Genomic DNA, 18130 nt, shown 5'->3' on the forward strand with positions numbered 1-18130 from the left:
CGTTCGAATTTCCCCGTTCCACCTTAAAATGTACAACAGTTGTGGCACCATTTAAGGTGGAACGGGCAAATTCGGGCAAAAAGACTCAAAGTTTCCCACGTGTTCACAGGAGTGCGGCGGGGCGGGGCGGAGCGGAGTGGGCGGGTCGGAGTGGGCGGGACGGGGCGGAGCGGGGTGGTGTGGCGCGCTTCGCTGATTCGTTCAGTGGGTTTTTCTGGTTCTTTGCGGTTCTCGGCTTTTCTCAGACTCGGCTCAGCTCGCCGCGCACCGTCTCTCTCTTCGCACGGAGAACCGCGTGCCGTTAAAACGCCGGGATTAAAGCGAGAAAGTCGGACTGAAATGCTGAGAGGAGCCGCCGCGCTGCTGAAGCGCCGCTGGCCGCGCGGACCGACGTCATCATCTCAACGTTCATTTAGCCTGAAGGTAACGGACGCATTCACCCCACAGCGCCAACGGCCGATCTCATCCACGTCGACGGCGAGTCTCACGGTGCTAGATAACAACTCTCACGGTGCTAGATAACAACTCTCACTGAGTCTCTCAGTACTAGATAATAACTCTCACACTGAGTCTCACGGTGCTAGATAATAACTCTCACACTGAGTCTCACGGTGCTAGATAACAACTCTCACGGTGCTAGATAACAACTCTCACTGAGTCTCTCAGTACTAGATAATAACTCTCACACTGAGTCTCACGGTGCTAGATAATAACTCTCACACTGAGTCTCACGGTGCTAGATAATAACTCTCACGGTACTAGATAATAACTCTCACACTGAGTCTCACGGTGCTAGATAACAACTCTCACTGAGTCTCTCAGTACTAGATAATAACTCTCACACTGAGTCTCACGGTGCTAGATAATAACTCTCACGGTACTAGATAATAACTCACACTGAGTCTCACGGTACTAGATAATAACTCTCACACTGAGTCTCACGGTGCTCGATAATAACTCTCACGGTACTAGATAATAACCCTCACAACGAGTCTCACAGTACTAGATAAAAACTCTCATGAGTCTTATGGTACTAGACAATAACTCTCACACTGAGTCTCACGGTGCTAGATAATAACTCTCACACTGAGTCTCACAGTACTAGATAAAAACTCTCATAATGAGTCTTACGGTACTAGACAATAACTCTCACACTGAGTCTCACGGTGCTAGATAATAACTCTCACGGTACTAGATAATAACCCTCACACTGAGTCTCACAGTACTGGATAATAACTCTCATAATGAGTCTTACGGTACTAGATAATAACTCTCACACTGAGTCTCACAGTACTAGACAGTAACTCTCACACCGAATCTCACAGTACTAGATAATAACTCACACAGAGTCTCACGGTACTAGATAATAACTCTCACACTGAGTCTCACAGTACTACATAATAACTCACAGTACTAGATAATAACTCACACTGAGCCTTGCAGTACTAGATAATAACTTACACTGAGTCTCAGGGTACTAGATAATAACTCTCACACTGAGGCTTGCGGTACTAGATAATAACACACACTGAGTCTCACGGTGCTAGATAATAACTCTCACAGTACTAGATAATAACTCTCACACTGACTCTCACAGTACTAGATAATAGTCACATTGTCTCTCACAGCACTAGTTTCCTAACTAATATTCACATTCCCTCACAGAAATGTCACTGTTATCATTCAGATTATTCACGGTAACATTAATAATACTGATGTTATTTATCAGCTCGAATCTCTCACGGTGCCGATTTCCGGGACACCAAACCAGACAGGCTGGTGTAATATTGCATCACTCCTGCATGCAGCGACAAAGCCTTGTGCAGCACTTGAGAACAGAAATGTGTCACTAGAACAGGCTGTCGTTGTTCACAGGCCCAGACTGCACACCTGGTACTCGAGGATGGCACCGTGATGAAGGGCTACTCCTTTGGCCATAGGTGGTCAGCGGCTGGAGAGCTGGTCTTCAACACGGGGCTTGTGGGGTGAGGAGACTCGTCCACAGCTAGGAGCCTAAAAATCACTGATTATGGTCACTGAGAGGAATGCTTGTGAGAGAATGTGGTCAGGAAGTTCATGATGAGTTGGTTTTAGCTGTGAATAAAGTAAACACTGATCTTACGGTCACTGAAAAAAGCGGCACATTGAAATTATTTATTTCATAATTTGTAAAAGAATAAAACAAAGCCACATGGTTTTATTTTTCACTTTACCTCCTGGTGCCAAATGTAAAATGTAAACGTAGCATGGATTTACACCATTTACACTCACTGTCCATCTTATCAGCTCCACTTACTGTATAGCTGCTCTTTGTGGTTCTACAGTTACAGACTGTTTCTCTGATACTCTGTTACCCCCTTTTACCTTGTTCTTCAGTGGTCAGGACCCCCACGGACCCTCACAGAGCAGGTACTATTTGGGTGGTGGATCATTCTCAGCACTGCAGGAACACTGATGTGGTGGTGGTGTGTTAGTGTGTGTTGTGCTGGTCTGAGTGGATCAGATACAGCAGTGCTGCTGGAGTTTTTAAACGCTGTGCCCACTCACTGTCCACTCTATTAGACACTCCTACCTTGTCAGTCCACCCTGTAGATGTAAAGTCAGAGACGACAGCTCATCTGCTGCTGCACAGTTTGTGTTGGTCGTCCTCTAGTCCTTCACCAGTGGTCACAGGACGCTGTTGGCTGGATGTTTCTGGTTGGTGGACGATTCTAAGTCCAGCAGTGACACTGAGGGCTTTAAAAACTCCAGCAGCACTGCTGTGTCTGATCCACTCAAACCAGCACAACACACACTAACACACCACCACCACGTCAGTGTTACTGCAGTGCTGAGAATGACCCACCACCCAAATAGCACCTGCTCTGTGAGGGTCCATGGGGGTCCTGACCACTGAAGAACAGGGTAACAGAGTATCAGAGAAACAGATGGACTACAGTCTGTAACTGTAGAACTACAAAGAGCAGCTATACAGTAAGTGGAGCTGATAAGATGGACAGTGAGCGTAGAAACAAGGAGGCGGTCAGTGTATATAGCACTTCTCAGAACATAAAGTTAGAAGGTGATTAACAAAGTTTTAAGACAATAAACAATCAAATGTTAGAACAAAACAGAAAAGAAGACAATAAAAAATAAAATCCATGATTAATACTAGAATGTAAAGTTAGGATAAGCATATAAATGTGTTTTATCTTATTGTTGAGTCTAAGCTGATGTGATGATGCTTTAATGCTCTTTCAGGTATCCAGAAGCCCTCACAGACCCCAGTTATAGAGGTCAGATCCTCACACTCACATACCCCATTGTGGGTAACTATGGTGTACCCAATACAGAGGAGCTTGACGAATTGGGACTGAGAAAGAACGTGGAGTCTGATCGCATTCAAGTGGGTGTCTTTCCCTACACTGTCATCATCTGGTGTCGGGGTTTGAAGCCCCACTTGCAGCAGAGTCAGTCTTGCATATATTATATTTGTCGTTAGTAGTACAGCAGGAGAGGCTTTCAAGTGATTGTGCACTCACTGAAAAAAAAGTCTTTATTTATCCTGAAGGAAAAACTGGTTACATTACTGTGTTGTAAGTCAGCAGAGGTGGAAGAAGTACACAAATCATGTACCTGAGTTAAAGTCGAGACCCCCAAGGTAAATATTACTCCAGTAAAAGTAGAAGTTCCTCTCTTTAGACCTCCAACTTGAGTAAAAGTACTAAGTATTTCCCTTCAAATGTACTTAAGTATAAAGTAAAAGTACTAAAAGAGTAATTCTGGCTCTGATCTGGTCCTGTTATCATTTTTATAACCAGACTGGCTTCATGAACTCATTTCAGGTGAAAGTCCTCCAGCGTCTCTCTTGGTAAACCAGTCTTTTAATAGAACGTCATTAATTAGTGACGCTGATGTCTATTAAAATGATCATAAGCACAAAACACTGAAGGTAAACAGTTTCCATCAGGGAGAACCGAGTGGCTCTGAAATCACTTTTTACACACAAGCAAAGTTTCAGTTTCAGATTTATTTACAACTTAGTTCCAAGTTTAAGTTGAATAAAAACTGGCTTTAAACTCAGGATCACAGATGAGCTCCTTTACTATGTTGATCTGTAGGCGTCTGTTCATAAACATAAACCAGCCCAAACTCATTTACTATAAAATGAAATGGTGTTTGTAGAAATTCAGAAAAAAGCCGCGTCAGTCTCGACTGCATATGTGGACATATTTCTATATTGAGCTCTATTTACACAAAGTTAGGTTAGTTCATCATTTATGTTGAACAGACTCTCCCAAAGTTTTACGCTGCTGCGCTGACGTTGAACCGCGTGCTGCACTGGGTCGGTATGACCAACAGGTCAAAACCAGCTCTAAACAAAGTGACCGCTGGGCCCTGATTGGTGCTCTGGCTTTGCGCTTCTTTCGTTTTGACATGTTACGTTTTTATACACACAGAAACCAAAAGGAATGACAGATTTCTCAAAATGTAGCGGAGGAAAAAGTCGGATATTAGACTCTGAAATGAAGTGGAGTGAAAGGAAAAAGTCGCCCAGAAATGGAGAAACTTCAGTACAGATACCTTTGAGTTTCCTATAACCTAAATTACCCAATAAGGAAAATTCTTTTTTTAAATTATATTATTACTTTATTATCATTATTACTATTATTATTTTTATTATTGTTTTCTTCCATCAGAACTGTTACGCAAGAGATCTCGTTTCCCTGGCATGTAAAGCTGTTTGAGGGCTTTCCTTTCAGAACGACCCTTTTCTGGACAGCTCTCTCTGTCAGAGCTGAAAAGTGACAGCGTTCCTTTTTAAAAAACAAAAACATATTTAAAGAACATAAACACATCCTTTAAAACCATCATGTTCACCTTCTCAGTCCTGCTAGACCCTGTTTGCCATGCGGTTTGTGTTTTTCGTAAGAATCACTTGAGGGAAATAAATGCCGTCACATGAATACATAGTTTTTCCTGGGGGAAAAACGTTTGTAGTGTAGCGTTTTGCGACGTGCGAGGTGTTGATAAACAGTTCATCTGCTAAATCTGAGCGAAATATTCAACAAATATTACCAAAAAAATTCTATTTCCTCAGCCTACACTGCAAACCGTGGTACCTTGTCAAGTAAAATGATCTTGGATATAGTGAGTATTTCTCTTTTTGAGATTGCTGTAAGCTTAATTTAATATTATTTAACTTATTTCTACATTTTCTTTTCTTTTTTTTGAGTAATTTTGTTAAGCAGATTCATCTCACTGTCATCATGCTTGTTTTAAGAAATGTGCTTGAAACCAGCAAAATTGTCTGCCGGTATAGTGAGAGAATTTCACCTGACCTGAAACAAGTGAAGTAAATGATGTCGGGAAAATAAGCTGGATAATAAAATAGATGCACAACCATCTCAAAATGAGAAACATAAGAGATCGACAAGAGATCGTTTCACTTGACAAGGTGCCATTTTCTGCAGTGTAGGTAGAGAAATGTTGAAATGTTAAACATTTTCTTTTAAAAATTCTTTTCATGGAAACGTGGCTGCTGAAGAACGTTACATCTTCATATTTAATATGTAACACCTGATAATCAGACTTGCTGGGTGCACATATATCAAGCTTACTGCACGTCATATATAGATTACAGTGTGAACTTGTTTTAAGATGCAAAGAAAAAATAGATTTATATTAGTAATATCATTGGAAAGTCTGTATAAACCTATTCCTAAAAACTTGTTTACATCACGAGTGCCTCAGTTGTAATGTGCTGTGGTGTTGGCAGGTGTCGGGACTGCTGGTGCAGGACTACAGCCACGACTTCAGCCACTGGAACTCGGTGAAGTCTCTGGCACAGTGGCTGCAAGAGGAGCAGGTCTGTGGAACACTTACATTACCGAGCACTGTGGTGTGATTGTAATGGCCTTGTCTAGAACAGTGGGGCCCTGAGTGCCGGGCTGGGAATCACTGTTTTAGACAAATATTCCCAGCATGCTCCACCACTGAAGCAGAGCTAAGCACAACAGTGTGAGAAAGGTGGGGAGAATTGATTGAGTACAGGCCCGAGGATCAAGGTGCTTCGGTCTAGGACAGGGGTGTCAAACTAAAAGGCCCATGTTGAAAAATCTCATCAAATCCTTGGGCCAGAAAACACTGTATTTCATTTTTAGTTAACATTTTGCCATAAACCAGTCTGACCACTGTTTTGTTCAAAATACGCAAAAACTTAAACAGTCAAATATAGGCCCATCTAGTTGACCTTGAAATATTACACGGATACTTGAAATATTCGTAATATAAATGTCCCCAGGAGCTCAGTCTTTTAAACCTACCTGTTTGCTTAAACTAGACCCCTGGCATCCTTTCTAATACATGGACTCAGCTTTTGAGCTGCTGAGCTGACATGAAGTGTTTATATTGGCTGAACTGCAGTGTTTGGTGATAGGATTGGTGTGGAACTGTGTAGAATGGTGTAGATTGTTGGGGTTGGAGAGTCTGAGCACATATTATGTTGCAGTGCATGGTGGGGACTGTAGTGAGCTAATATTAATAGAAAATTAAAATACTTTAGTGGGCTGATAGGATTGAGTCAGGCCTGCAGGCCTTGTGTTTGACGCATGGGGTCTAGAATATCTGAGCTCAGCTCAGCTTTCTTTTTGCTTCATCTGGGCCTTTGAACAGACTGCTTTAGCCCTGTATCATATTAAAGATGCTATTGCGTTTGGTTTCATGCCTGTGTTGGCTCGTTTTGAAGGTGCCAGCTCTATACGGTGTGGACACTAGGATGCTGACTAAGATCATCCGAGACAAGGTAGGCACCTCATTCATTTCCTCTGTTATGGAAGGCTTTACCAGTCTTTCTTGAAATGTCACATTTCTTTTTTTCGTACGATTGTATTACTTTATTTCTTCCATCAGGGCACAGTTTTGGGGAAGATTGAGTTTGAAGGGCAGCCTGTAGAAATAACTGATCCAAACAAGAGGAATCTTGTGGCAGAGGTCTCTACAAAGGTAGCTAGAACCTCCAGTGGTGGTGTTGACTGTTAACTCTAGGCTGGGTAGAAAGTGCTAAAAGCAAACTGCTGCAATCACTGTTTCTTTTCAAGGAAACCCAAGTGTTTGGTAAAGGCAACCCTATCAAAGTGGTGGCAGTGGACTGTGGGATCAAGCACAACATAATCAGACTGCTTGTCAAGGTAGGACGTTCAAGGTGTTCGTTTTAGACGGTTGCATAATTATTAATGATCCTAACTTGGTTTAAGTCAGGATCATTAATAATTGATCCTAACTCTGTACTCCAACGATGGACCTTAAATGTAAGAGGAACCTTTTGGAACTTGGTCTGCAACCGCTTTGAGGTGTTTTTTTTGGGGGGGTTACACTAATGTAACTGTGTTACAACTAAATAATGTTGTATTTATTAGTCAGTAGTTCAGTTGCCGGGCTAGCAGTCAGGATTGGTTGACACAGCAGGGATTCTCAATAGTGTAACATGAGGGAGCGATGAGGAGGCGGACATGTGCGCTGAGATAAGCGAGATTTATTACGGGCAAATCTAAGACAGTCCAGGGTCAGAGAGCCAACGTGGATAGAATGAGTGATAGACATAACCAGACGAAACACAGACTAAACACAATAACAGAGAATGTCAAATATAACAAGAAGAACAAACACCAAACTATACAATATAATACAAAGACCAGCAAACTAACGGGGGAAAACAGGGCTTAAATACAGAAACAGTGAGGGTTAACAAGACACAGGTGGAAAACAGGTGAGAACAGTCAAGGGCGGAGTCAAGAAACAAGGGGGCAGGACAGGGAAGAATCAAAGAACAAAGAAAGTGCATGAGCAAGACCAAAAGAAGACGACAACAAAACAAAAGCACATGGAGGACTGGGAGGGGGCAGTCGTGGCAAATAGTTGTGTGATGTCCATGTATTTGTGTAATCCATGCTGAGTATTGCAGTGAGAAAACATAAACAAACAAAAATTATATAAAATGAAAAATTCTGTCAAACCGACGAGGCTGAGGGCTGCAGTGCTGCAGTACAGAACATTACAGAGCACAACATATAACATACTAAACTGTAGTTTTAGGCTGGAATGCCCTTTCAAGCATGGCAGAGACAGTATGATGTGGACATATCATCAGTAAATATTGTTACCATTTTGCCTGTCATTTTGCAGAGCTGTGTGTTTGTGTGCATGTGTGTTTGCTTAGCGTGGAGCTGAGGTGCACTTGGTGCCATGGAACCAGGACCTCATGAGTCTGGATTATGATGGTCTGTTCATCTCTAACGGCCCTGGAGACCCATCTCTGGCTAAAACCCTGATCCAGAATGTTCGCAAGGTACTTCAACCAACACAATCCGTTCATAGTTCCAGACTTACATTATGTAAACGCGTACCTGAACATGTTTAAACTGATAATCAGATCCAAATATCTGATTATTCAAATCTTAAAATTGTCATTCATATCTTCCTTGAAGTCTGTGTAGAAATCAAACCACAGACAGTTACACATTTAGTGTTACGAAGTGACAGAAGTCCAGACGCTCGCGGATGAAAGGTTCCACTATTTATTCGGTGGGCTAACAGAACACCAGAACATCGGTCTGTGCTCCAGTCCAGGGTGCAACAGGCGGCTGATACCCTAAAACACACTGAAAGGGGGTTAATCCTGTCGTGGAGCTAGTCAAGGAGTTCTGGGCTATCTCAGCCCAGGCCAAGAATTTGGACCAATCTGCTGGGTTGTTGTGACAATATATCCGGAGATATTTGCCCAGTTCTTGATTAGTCCTCTCACATTGCCCATTTGTTTGTGGGTGATATCCCGAGGACAAACTGAGTGACACTCCTAAGTGCTCGAAGAAAGCAGTCCATACTCGAGAAGTAAACTGAGGGCCCCTGTCAGATACGATGTCCTCCGGAATTCCATATAGTCGAAACACCTGCTGGAATATCATTTCCGCTGTTTCAAAAGCATTGGGTAAAGCCCTGAATGGTATGAAACGGACTCCTTTGGAGAACCGGTCAACGATAGTCATGATGGTGGTGAAACTCTGTGATTCTGGCAGGTCCGTAACAAAATCTACAGCAATGTGCGACCACGGACGTTGTGGTACAGGTAAAGGAAGTAATTTACCTGCGGGTAAGAGTTTAGGGGTCTTGCATTTAGCGCAAACTGAACATGATGCAACAAAGGAATGTATGTCTTGTGACATTGTTTCCCACCAATACTGTCCAGCAAGAAGTTGGTGGGTGCGCGTCTCACCGGGATGTCCTGAGGTCAAAGATGAATGTGCCCACTTGATAAGTGCTTCTCTACAGGAGGGGGGAACATATTTTTTCTGGGCAGGGCAATGCTTGGGGACTTGTGCGTTTTCTAACTCCTTCTCTATTTCCTCGTCTATCTGCCACCGGATAGCTGAAACCCTCACCTCTGGTGGGAGAATCCTTTCTGGAGCTTTGGGCGATTCCTCAGGATTCTCTCTCTGATCCCGCCTCGAAAGTGCATCTGCCTTGGTGTTTCGTGATCCCGGACGATACGTGATGCTAAACTTAAAGCGGAAGAAAAAGAGCGACCACCTTGCTTGTCTTGCATTTAGTCTTTTGGCTGTGCGTAGGTACTCTAAGTTTTTGTGATCGGTCAACACCTGTAATAACTCTCGGTCACCTATGCCGTAATTCCTTTCCGGTGGTGACAGTTTATGCGAGTAGAATGCTATCGGATGTAGCTTTTTTGGTTCACCCCTCCTTTGAGACAACACAGCTTCTACTCCTGTTTCCGATGCATCTACCTCTACAATAAAAGGTTCTTTGGGATCTGGGTGAACGAGAATTGGTGCAGTAGTGAAGGCTGCCTTTAGTTTCTGAAATGCCTTATCGGCTTGTTCATTCCAAATGATCCTGCGGGGTTGACCTTGGGGGGGACTAATGGGGCTGCGATTACACTAAAATTTCGAATAAAACGACGATAGAAATGGGCAAACCCTAAGAAACGTTGGAGCTCCTTTACTGTATTAGTTTACAGCGTCTACCTTACTGTCATCCATGACAATACCCTGCTGGCTAATAATATATCCCAGAAACGAAACAGACTGTAAGTGAAATTCGCATTTTTCTCCCTTCAGGTACAAGTGGTTCTCTAACAACCTACGCAACACAGCCCGGACATGCTGGACATGGCTTTCAAATGAAGGCGAATAGACGAGGATGTCGTCCAAGTATGCGATGACGTATCTCCCTAGCATGTCCCTGAGGGTGTCATTTATGAAAGCCTGAAATACAGATGGGGCGATAGAGAGCCCGAATGGCATCACCAAATATTCATAGTCCCCCCTAGTGGTCATAAAGGCGGTCTTCCATTCATCCCCTTCCTGGATCCATATTAAATTATAGGCGCTTCGGAGATCTAATTTTGAAAAGTATCGTGCTCCTTGGAGCTGTTCTAACGCGACGGGGACTAAAGGTAGCGGGTATGGATACGTCTTAGTAAACTCCACGTGCTGTCCCGGGGTTGGTGCCTGGTTTTGCCTTGGATTAGCGCGGCATTCCCGAAGTAGATGGCCGCCTTGACCACAATACAAACAGAGATGGTTAAGGCTTCTGCACTGTTTCTCCTCTCGTGACAAGCGGGCGGAGTCGCATATCATGGGTTCGTGCATCGTCGGGTGCTCTTGGGGTAGGCTCAAATGAGAAAAGCTGCTTCGTGGGCGTTTGGGGGTTTTGGTAGACGTACGTGATTGCATCAAGTGTCCCAATTTTATGGCCAGGGAGATTAGCTGATCCAAAGTTAGGTCATCATCTTTACTTGCTAATTCATGTAAGATCTCTGCGTTCAGTCCTTGTCTAAATGTTACTAAGAGGGCTGCCTCGTTCCAGCCACTGCTCGCCGCGAGCGTTCGGAACTCTAATGCGTAGTCCACCACGGAACGAGTCCCTTGACGTAGCCGCGAGAGAAGTTCCCCGCTAACCTTCCCTTCATATGGATGGTCAAAAACCAGCTTAAACTCCCGGACAAATTGTGTGTACGACAAACTATGTAAACTATTCCAACTAGCGGTAGCCCATTCCAGCACTTTCTCTGTCAGTCTAGAGATCACAAAAGAAATTTTCGCCTGATCCGAACTGGGAGGTGAATTATCAAAAAACACTGAGCACTGAAGTAAAAAGCCCCTACATTTATTGGGGTCTCCCCCATATTTATCTGGTTTACTAACCGAGAAAAAAGTGGCTGCAGCCTCCTTAGACACGTCCGTCTGATTGGCCAAGTTCATCCCCTGAAATTGGTTGGCCATCTCCTTCACACTGTTAACCAGCTGCGCCAACTGAGCTTGCTGTTCCGCCTGTTGTTGTGCTAAGGAATCCAGGGAGTGTGTGACTCCAGCCAACACCTGCTGATGCCTAGGAGCTGTCCTTGTTCTGTTAAAGCCTTCTGGAAGGTCTCTGTATCCACCGTCTGCATAATGGCGAGGTATTCTGTTACGAAGTGACAGAAGTCCAGACGCTCGCGGATGAAAGGTTCCACTATTTATTCGGTGGGCTAACAGCCAAAGATACAAAAGGGGCAAAACACAAGGGAGTAGTCAAAGTGCAGTCCAAGAGTCCAAATAACAAATCCACAAAACCAGCAGAAGTACCGAAAGGGAGAGGCAACAGACGTAGTCGAAAAACACGATTCTAAATGGTCAAAATCACGGTAAGACAATCAAATAACCAGAAGGAATCCGCTCAGTAAGTTTCTAGGAAAAACAATACCTCGCACTGACTGTTTGTCAGAGCCGAGCTTAAATGCTCAGCTCTAATGAGGTACAGGTGACATTCCTTAAAAGTCTGGGGAGAGTGAGCGCTGATAGGTGCGCGTGCCGGAGTCCAGAGTCACATGATCTCCCAGGGTGTTCTGGGAGTTGGAGTTCGCTCGTCGAGCTGAATGCGTGACATTTAGGTTGTGTCTTAAAGTGAGCGCTGACTGTTCACTGTGCCTCCTGACCAGTGTGAAGCCCAACCTCACACCCCTGTCCTGAATTCACTCTCCAGGGACCTTTGGCCAGAATTAGCAAGTTAGAACTTTTTCATTATCATGCTACCAGTGCAGTTAACTGTAAAAGATAGATAGGTAGGTAGGTAGGTAGATAGATAGATAGATAGATAGATAGATAGATAGATAGATAGATAGATAGATAGGTAGATAGATAGATAGATAGATAGACAGACAGACAGACAGGTAGGTAGGTAGATAGACAGACAGACAGACAGACAGACAGATAGATAGATAGATAGATAGATAGATAGATAGATAGATAGATAGATAGATAGGCATATGTACAAATAGAAAAAACGAGTCTGATTTTAACAACCTGTCGCTGTTTAAATTCAGTTGTGTGTTAGCTTTGTTGCGTTTGTTTGTGTGACATATTTAAGCTCACAGAAAGTCAGGCACATGCACATCCACCACTGCCTTCTGAGCTGCTCTTCCAGAGTTGTCGATTGACGGCTGTGATTTGTATGATTCATCCAATAACACTGCGAATATCGGGACCGGTAGTCAGGGGGAGTAAGGTCAGGACGGGGACGTGAGATTGGGCACCACACCAGAGACAGCTTCACACCTCCAGCTCGACCTTCAGAAAGTTTTAAAATGGGGGACAAGGGCTGAATGTTTTCTCCCTCTCACCTCTTCACCTGGAAAAAATATTAAATGTTTTTCACACTTAAAAACCCTACAGAGCAGAGGAGTTTTGGTCTAGCAAGACCCTTTATCACAGTTCATCATTCATCAGCATTTTTCTAAGAATGTAACTGTTCATAGCAGCCTGGTACTTGGCTTTCTGATTTACCTTTACTTATATCGTCACTGTCCAATGAAGAACAAGTATCTCCAAAATATGAACTTTACGGGAGAGGGCAAAAGCACTCTTACCTTCCAATGTAAGTCAGGGTAAAGAGATTTTGTTCCAAGTGATTTTAGAGCATTTCTATCGGTCCGTTCATCATGAAGCTGGTAAAGGGCGACTGGTGTGTTGAAACTTTGTACAGAACTAAAAATCAAGAAAAATGGAGATTCATGGTTTTCATATGATGCTACGATGTTAATGTTTGCCATTAACTACCTACTTAGAAAATAATATCACCTGCTACATTTCAATAGTACTGCACTAAATTTATGAATTTGTATCAACAAAACATGTCAAAGTAACCTGACCTGCTAACAAGCTGTAGCTAACAGGCTAACTAGGCTTTTTGGGAAAATTATTATTATTATTATTATTAAGTGACCCTAATTATTCCCACAATGGGGAAATTTCACCTCCGCATTTAACCCATCCGTGAAGTGAAACACCACATACACACTAGTGAACACACACACACACACACTAGGTGGCAGTGAGCACACTTGCCCGGAGCGGTGGGCAGCCCTATCCACGGCCCCCGGGGAGCAGTTGGGGGTTAGGTGTCTTGCTCAAGGACACCTCAGTCATGGACTGTCGGCTCTGGGGATCGAACTGGCGACCTTCCGGTCACGAGGCTGGTTCCCTAACCTCCAGCCCACGAAGTTTAAATCTTTACCGAAAGGCTCAGATTTAATGTATAGTCAGTCATCAGCTGACTGTCCTTTAGCTGTAGCCGCTGTGAATTCGCTTAGGTGGACGACTGTTAGTTTGGTGCTAGTGAAGCTAACAGAAATGAGCATGTATGCTGCTTATGGTGGTAATCGCCTGAAGAAAGGCTTAATTGCATTAAGCGTTGCTATTTGTGACTGACACAAGTCACAAGATTGACTCGGATTTTCTTTACACTGAGACGCTGATACAACCAGGTCTCAGTGTAAAGAAAATCAGAGTGTTTATAAAATGACTGGAACGTTCCATCCTAGAAATGACCGTATGGCTAAGCACAGCACAGTGGATGAGCTTCCCGGTCAGTGTCGTTGGTACTGCGTGTCCTTGTGAGCTGTTTTTGCATCTGTGTCAAACATAATTGAGTGTCGAAATGTTCCCACCTCCAGGGATTGGCTACATGTGGAACAAGTGAGCGACATTTGATGTAGTCATTTTAGCCACATTCAATTTATTCTGATATAATTCTGTAAATTACGTAATGTATATATTACATTAATGTGTATTACATTATATTGTATTTGCTTGTTATTTATTTTAATAACATTTCAATAATTCAGCCAACAATACAAATGTAGCTGAAGGGACTCAGAGTCAGCTAAAACATACAGAATTTTCTCCCAGTTAAAAATCAAATGTACACAGTAAACAGTGTTTTATGTGAGTTGTTGTTGCTCCATTGTTTTCTCTGTCAGGTGCTGGAAAGTGATCGGCCCCAGCCTGTTTTTGGCATCTGTATGGGGAACCAGATCACAGCTTTGGCTGCTGGTGCCCAGTCTTACAAACTGCCCATGGGGAACAGGTACGACTACATTAAACAACGTTGGTAGTCTGATGATCAGATAATCAGAAAACACATTTAAGTGTGTGAGTGTGGAGATCGTGCTAGATATTCTCACTTAATTCTCTTCAATAGACACACACACTCACTGGCCACTTTATTAGGTTCAATTGCTTGTTAACACAAATAGCTGATCAGCCAATCACATGGCCGCAACTCAATGCATTTAGGCATGTAGAGGTGGTCAAGACAACTTGCTGAAGTGCAGACCGAGCATCAGAACGGGGGGAAGAAAGGGGATTTAAGGGACTTTGAACGTGGCGTGGTTGTTGGTGCCAGACGGGCTGGTCTGAGTATTTCAGAAACTGCTGATCTACTGGGATTTTCACACACAACCATCTCTAGGGTTTACAGAGAACGGTCCGAAAGTATCCAGTGAGCGGTCAGTTGTGTGGATGAAAATGCCTTGTTGATGTGAGAGGTCAGAGGAGAATGGGCAGACTGGTTCCAGATGATAGAAAGACAACAGGAACTCAAATAACCAACCAGAATCTCTGAGGAACGTTTCCAAGACCTTGTTGAAAGTCTGCCATGAAGAATTAAAGCAGTTCTGAAGGCAAAAGGGGGTCCAACATTTTACTAGCAAGGGGTACCTAATAAAGTGGCTGGTGAGTGTATCTTAGCCATATGATTGCACTAATGAACCAAGGGCCTCAAAACATTAAAAAAAATTGCTACTCCACTGGATGCTTTAAGTACAGAGAAATATAATCATTTCATGGGGAGCATTTTAATGTTTGCAAATACATTAACATTAGTTTTGCACATCTTCCTTTCAATCTGAACGCAGAGGCCAGAACCAGCCGGTGCTGAATGTGATGACCGGGCAAGCCTTCATCACGGCTCAGAATCATGGCTACGGGATTGACAGCGAGTCTCTGCCTCCAGGCTGGAGTCCACTTTTCATCAACGCCAATGATGGAACCAATGAGGTTGGTTCACTCAACACTGTCTTATCGTGAAGCTGCACAAAGTTTATAGTGGTTTATAACACTGGATCAGAAAACATAAGCACATTTGCATAATGCTATTTATAACTTCTGCATTAGTTATTTTGTATGTACATTATTTAAATAAAACATAGCCGGATTTATTATTCAGAAGAGCATTAAAAATATGAAGAACATGCATTCTGAATATCTGATTTTGATATCATTGCGCATCCCCACAGTTCGCCTTTCTAAGAATATCATGGATGGTTATATTTAGTGGCGTGGTGGGTAGCGCTGTCGCCTCACAGCGAGGAGGGCCTGGGTTTGATTCCCCGGCCGGGCGACCAGGGTCCTCTCTGTGTGGAGTTTGCATGTTCTCCGGTCTGTGTCTGTGTGGGTTTCCTCCGGGTTCTCCGGTTTCCTCCCACAGTCCAAAGACATGCAGTCAGGCCAATTGGACGTGCTAAATTACCCCTAGGTGTGAGTGGCTGTCTGTGTCTGTCTGTCTGCCCTGCGATGGACTGGCGACCTGTCCAGGGTGTATCCTGCCTTCCGCCCGATGACCGCTGGGATAGGCTCCAGCACCCCCCCGCGACCCTGACGGAGAAGCGGCTTAGAAAATGGATGGATGGATGGATGGTTATATTTAGTAGTTGCATAAAATGAACGACAAAAGATGATCAAATTGAGAATTGCGGTTATTTAAATTAGTATATACCTATTAATTTGTCAGGAAAACAGATAATTGCTTGTGAGGTTTTCCATAAAAGAAAATAATCCTGTTGGTTATTATGCTTCATTTCATTCACTTAGGGCATCATGCATAACACCAAGCCAATTTTCACCGCGCAGTTCCATCCAGAGGCAAAGGGAGGCCCCACAGATACTGAGGTAGCACAGCTGTTCCATTCACATAACAAGCTGCCTATTGATTTCTTTGTTTTTCTAAGGTCACGGATGAATATCTGTCTGTAATTATATCAGAATATTTGATTTCATGCTCCGTGTGAAACATGATTTAATTATGCTGCGCTTGTTTTGGTGCATGTGATTTTATAACATGAAGATGTCTCCGGGTTTTGAACACTGCAGGTTATGTTGATCTTCATGCAGTGAAAACTTGTGTTTATTTTATTTTGAATTGTTTATTTGACTCCTATAGTTCTTGTTTGATACCTTCCTATCCCTGATAAAGAAGGGGAAAGATGCAAGCATTGAGTCTGTGATGCCGAAGAAGCCTGCAGTTCCACAGAGAGCCCAGGTGAGGGAGACACAGTCTTATGAACAGGAGATTTTTACACTAACAGCATGTTTTTTTCAGGTTTATCTGTAAATTAAATACGTTACGCAATCAGATGTTTCATTCTGAAGTCATTGACATACATTGATGTATTTCTTAAGTACTGCTGTGTTATCTTGGCTTTGTGCAGGTCTCTAAGGTGTTAGTGCTGGGCTCTGGTGGCTTGTCTATTGGCCAGGCTGGAGAGTTTGACTATTCGGGATCGCAGGCTGTGAAAGCCATGAAGGTAGTGTGCTCTACAAAATGACAGTGAGTCTCAGGTCCTCATGTGAGCCTCATTTATCAAAGAATTTACTTTTTAGGCATCAGAATTTTCCAGTCTGTGAGATGACTGAGGAATGCTCCGTGATATAAATGAATACTATAAATGAATTACACTCACTGGCCACTTTATTAGGTACGTTGGTGGTATCGTGTGTTTGGACGAGTCCTGTCTAGTGGAATTGGATACGACTAAATTGGGGAGAAAATTGGAGGAAAAACCTCAAAGCTTTTTTGAGTGCAGGGGGTCTTTGGCAATTGTAATTGTATTGTAATTTTAATTGTTTAATGATGTGATAGTTTATTGGTACTTCATTTCGTTGAATTTTACTTTTATGATTTGTAGTATTTGTTTTTACTGTAACTTCTTAATCCCTGATTCCTGCATTACTCGGCTACATTGTAAATGAGGGTCCCAGTTAACGTATTCAAAGTTTAAATAAATGCTGATTGATCGATCTGTTTGCTCACTGTGTTGCATTCGCCCAGAGTCCTACAAAATGTGCTCGTTTGTGCAGGAGGAGAACCTGAAAACTGTGCTGATGAACCCAAACATCGCTTCAGTGCAGACTAATGAGGTGGGCACCAAGCAGGCAGACTCGGTCTACTTCCTGCCTGTCACGCCTCAATTTGTGACGGAGGTGATCAAAGCCGAGAGGCCTGATGGCATCCTGCTCTCAATGGGGGGACAGACTGCACTCAACTGTGGTGAGTCACTGGCAGTAAAGTGATTTCATACCATTTCAGAAGCATCTGTATAAACTACTGCCGTTCAAAATTTTAGGAGAACTCATCATATGAATTACTGTTGCTGTTTTATTCAATAATAACTGTTTATCAGTGTTTTGAGAGTCCATGTGTTTGTGGAACAACTTGCCTGTTGTGTTTCTGTCTGTTTTGTCAGGAGTGGAGCTGTTTCAGAGCGGCGTTCTGCAGAAGTATGAGGTGAAGGTGTTGGGCACACCCGTTGAGTCCATCATGGCCACAGAGGACAGACAGCTCTTTGCAGACAAACTAATGGAGATTAATGAGAAGATTGCCCCCAGTATCGCAGTGGAGTCGGTGAGACCGAATGTTCTGATCAGTTTCACTTAGTTTTTAAATCTAAAACTGGCTTAAAAATACCTTAAACAAACCAGGAATTAGTTTTTATTGGCTTTGACAGCTTTTATCTGTATATTCCCTGTGATCACATGTGCAA

General features: G+C 43.1%; 1 protein-coding gene across 1 annotated transcript in view; it reads left to right on the forward strand.

Moving 5' to 3' along the window:
* Window positions 1-239: 239 nt before the first annotated feature.
* cps1 (carbamoyl-phosphate synthase 1, mitochondrial) overlaps window positions 240-18130 on the forward strand; it is a 102557-nt gene continuing 84666 nt past the window's right edge. Inside the window, exons 1-15 of the mRNA XM_017707326.2 lie at window positions 240-423; window positions 1876-1985; window positions 3241-3385; window positions 5759-5848; window positions 6728-6784; window positions 6892-6984; window positions 7080-7169; window positions 8198-8326; window positions 14291-14397; window positions 15227-15368; window positions 16182-16259; window positions 16531-16629; window positions 16799-16894; window positions 17448-17637; window positions 17834-17991. Of these exons, the coding sequence (XP_017562815.1) occupies window positions 340-423; window positions 1876-1985; window positions 3241-3385; window positions 5759-5848; window positions 6728-6784; window positions 6892-6984; window positions 7080-7169; window positions 8198-8326; window positions 14291-14397; window positions 15227-15368; window positions 16182-16259; window positions 16531-16629; window positions 16799-16894; window positions 17448-17637; window positions 17834-17991 (1668 nt within the window). The 5' untranslated portion in view covers window positions 240-339. The remainder of the gene's footprint in view (window positions 424-1875; window positions 1986-3240; window positions 3386-5758; window positions 5849-6727; window positions 6785-6891; window positions 6985-7079; window positions 7170-8197; window positions 8327-14290; window positions 14398-15226; window positions 15369-16181; window positions 16260-16530; window positions 16630-16798; window positions 16895-17447; window positions 17638-17833; window positions 17992-18130) is intronic.

Source organism: Pygocentrus nattereri, chromosome 6, assembly GCF_015220715.1.
Source record: "Pygocentrus nattereri isolate fPygNat1 chromosome 6, fPygNat1.pri, whole genome shotgun sequence".
In the NCBI taxonomy this organism is placed as follows: Eukaryota; Metazoa; Chordata; class Actinopteri; order Characiformes; family Serrasalmidae; genus Pygocentrus; species Pygocentrus nattereri.